We start from the raw sequence: 3,493 nt of genomic DNA on the forward strand, positions 1-3,493 counted from the left end.
GGAGGTTCGTATCGGCGTAGGCAGCGCTGTGGAGCGGCTGCCAGTGTACGTCGCCAATCTGGACGAGCCGTGTTTGCTGGACCTCAACTACCTGACACAGAGCAAGGCTTGTGTCGACCTCGGACGGAAGCTGGTGAGGGTACGCGGTCAAGACGTGCCTTTGCTTCCGGAGGTTGGCTGTGCAGAGGTAGTCGCGGCTGAGCGTCTGCACCTTGCCCCTAGGACGGAGGCCAGGGTCCGGTGTCGTCTGTCCAGAGTGATGCGTGGAGCGGAAGGCATGGTGGAGCCCACGGAAAACCTGCGGCTGGCTGACGGCGTGGCAGTCGGACGGAGCCTCGTTGGGGCGGGGGAGGAATTAGCTACGGTGCTGGTAGCTAACTTCTCCGACGAGGCCCAGAGGGTACCCGCTGGTGCCAAGCTGGGCACTTGTGGAGCGCCCAGAGGAGACGTCGGGCAGCGAGGAGCCGGCCGCTGTGGGGCCGCTGCCCGACTTCCTGGAGGATTTGGCACACCGGAACGCCGCTAACCTGACGGAGGCGCAGACGTAGAAGATGCGCCACACCCTGACCTAGTACGCCGACATGTTCAGCAGGGGTGACTTGGATCTGGGTCGCACGGGGTTGGTGAAGCATAGCATCAACACGGGAAATAGTGTGCCCATCAAGAGCCCGCCCCGACGTATTGCACCAGCCAGGCGGGAGGAAATGCAGCGCATTGTCAACGAGCTGGCGGCGCAGGGGCTGATTGAGCGGTCAGACAGTCCTTGGGACGGCACGCAGCGCTTCTGTGTGGACTACCGGGCGCTGAATGATGTGACTGTCAAGGACTCTTACCCCCTGCCTAGGATCGATGACACGCTCGACGCACTGGTGGGGGCCAGGTGGTTCTCCACACTCGACCTGAAGTCGGGTTACCACCAGGTGGAGATGGCAGAGGAGCATAAGCCGAAGACCGCTTTCTCTTTCGGGCAGGGTTTGTGGCAGTTCAACGTCATGCCCTTTGGTCTCTGCAACGCCCCTGGCTGTTTCGAGCGCCTGATGGAGAGGGTGTTGGAGGGCCTGCAGTGGAAGACAGCGCTCGTCTACATCGACGACGTCATCGTCTTTGGGAGCACCTTCGAGGAGGAGCTGGAGCGGCTGGAGGAGGTTCTACAGCGGCTGAGGAAGGCCAACCTCAAGCTCAGCCCCAAGAAGTGTTCGCTCTTCCAGCACGAGGTGCCGTTCCTGGGGCATGTCGTCAGTCGGGACGGCGTGTGCACCGACCCACAGAAGGTGGCAGTGGTGGAGAAGTGGCCCGTTCCCACCAATGTGGTGGAAGTCAGGCGCTACCTGGGCCTGTGCACGTACTACCACCGCTTCATGCAGGACTTCGCCAGCGTGGCAGCCCCTCTCCACCGGCTCACCAGGAAAGGGGCGTGCTTCCTGTGGGACGAGGCGTGCCACGCCGCGTTCAACGGCCTGAAGAAGGCACTGGTGGAGGCACTGGTCCTGCCTTACCCGGACCCGAAGCTTCCCTACCTGTTGGACACCGACGCCAGTGCCGAGGGCGTCGGGGCGGTCCTGTCACAGGTGAAGGACGGAAGTGAGCACGTCGTGGCCTACTACAGCGCCAAGTTCAGTAGACCTGAGTGCAACTACTGCGTGACGAGGAAGGAGCTGCTGGCGGTGGTGAAGTCTCGAGCACTTCCACCCGTACCTATACGGCACTGAGTTCACCGTCCGGACCGACCACGCTGCCCTGCAGTGGTTGAAGATGCTGAAGGCGCCGGAGGGTCAGCTGGCGAGGTGGTTGGGGCGTCTCGAGCAGTATAACTATTGCATCGTCCACCGCCCGGGTCGTGTCCATTGTAACGCTGACAGTCTGAGTCGACGCCCGTGTGAGGCTGGCTGCTCACACTGTGCCCAGAAGGACTCTGACCCTCTGTGCCTCCGCCTGCAGGTGCTAGCGGGCGTCGCTGAGGGGGATGACAAGTGGCGTAAGGCGCAGCGTGAGGACGCTGATCTCGCTCCCATCATCCAGTGGCTCGAGGCTGGCGGGGAGCGCCCCGGCTGGGAGGCAGTGGCGGTGGAGAGCCCCGCCACCAAGTGCCTAGTAGATCAGTGGGAAACTTTGCGAGTAGACAAGAGCGGTGTGTTAGTAAAGCGCTGGGTGGCGTTGAGCGGCGTGGGTGGTAATGCGTGGGTTGTGTTAGTGCCCCGAGCCTTGCGCGCTGAGGTGCTGAGGGAGTTACATGCCGGACTTACCAGTGGCCACTTGGGCGAGAAAAAGACCCTGTGCCGTCTCCGTCAACGCTTCTACTGGGTGGGAATGCAAAGTGACGTGTCCGAGTGGTGTAGAGTGTGTGACGTGTGCAGTGCAAAGAAGGGCCCCACCAAGAGAAACCGAGCTCCGTTACAGGTGCACTGCGTGGGGGCGCCCATGGAGCGGGTGGCCGTGGACATTGCCGGCCCGCTGCCTCTCACGCCACGGGGTAACCGGTACATCTGTGTGGTGATGGGCTATTTCACCAAGTGGCCCGAGGCGTATGCACTCCCTAACCACGAGGCCGAGACCGTGGTGGGCGTGCTGGTGAATGAATTCTTTACCCGGTTTAGTGTACCCGTGGAACTGCACTCTGACCAAGGCCGTGAGTTTGAGTCCCGGGTGTTCCGGGAGTGTTGCGAGCTGTTGGGGATGCGCAAGACCCGGACGACGCCCCTCCATCCGCAGTCTGATAGCATGGTGGAGCACTTCAATCGGACCCTTGCGCAACAGCTGGCCAAGTATTGCGGGGAAGGCCAAGAAGACTGGGACGTCAAGCTGCCTGCTATGCTGATGGCGTACCGGTCCGCTGTGCATGAGGCAACGGACTACACACTCGCCCGCCTCATGTTCGGCCGGGAGCTTAGGCTACCGGTGGATTTGGCCACGGGGCGGCCCCCCAACATGAGCTTGCCCACCGTCACCTCTGGCTTCACAGCGGCACTGCAGGAAAGCCTGGCTGAGGTGCACTGACGCGTACAGGGCAAGCTCAAGGTGACAGGCCAAGCCATGAAGGAGACATACGACCGGCGCATGAGGGATGTGAGGTACTCCATGGGTGACAGAGAGCGGCTGCATAACCCCCGCCGTAAACGAGGGCTCTCGCCGAAGCTACAGAGCCCCTGGAGGGGCCGACACGGTGGTGGCAGCCCTCTCGGCCATCACCGACCAGAGGCGCCGGGGACGAACGCGCCCGTCTGTTGTCCACGTGGACCGGCTGTGGCGTTACCACGGTCCAGGGCGCTACTCCTGATGCCATGGCGGGGAAGGAGAGGACGTATGCCCCAGCAGCAGCGACGATGACGTGTCAGAGGTCGACCAAGGGGCGAACGAGAACATGGGCGGTGCGAGCGAGGCGGCAGACGTCAGTGGCGCACCTGAGCAAGGACTTGGGGCCGACCGACGCTCTGGGTGCCACCGCCGGCCTGCCGCCTCCCGCAGCCCCGCGGCGCCCGCGGCGAGAGGCATCGGC

General features: G+C 63.1%; 1 protein-coding gene across 1 annotated transcript; it reads left to right on the forward strand.

The window, feature by feature from the left end:
* The first annotated feature begins 992 nt into the window (after positions 1-992).
* Positions 993-3,274, forward strand: LOC126990695 (uncharacterized). The gene is made up of 5 exons (XM_050849379.1): positions 993-1,132; positions 1,241-1,691; positions 1,939-2,568; positions 2,710-2,870; positions 3,139-3,274. Exons 1-5 carry the CDS (start codon positions 993-995, stop codon positions 3,272-3,274), a joined length of 1,518 nt encoding a protein of 505 aa, XP_050705336.1.
* Positions 3,275-3,493: the final 219 nt, after the last annotated feature.

The sequence above is a fragment of the Eriocheir sinensis genome, unplaced genomic scaffold, assembly GCF_024679095.1.
Source record: "Eriocheir sinensis breed Jianghai 21 unplaced genomic scaffold, ASM2467909v1 Scaffold1901, whole genome shotgun sequence".
NCBI classification, from domain to species: domain Eukaryota; kingdom Metazoa; phylum Arthropoda; class Malacostraca; order Decapoda; family Varunidae; genus Eriocheir; species Eriocheir sinensis.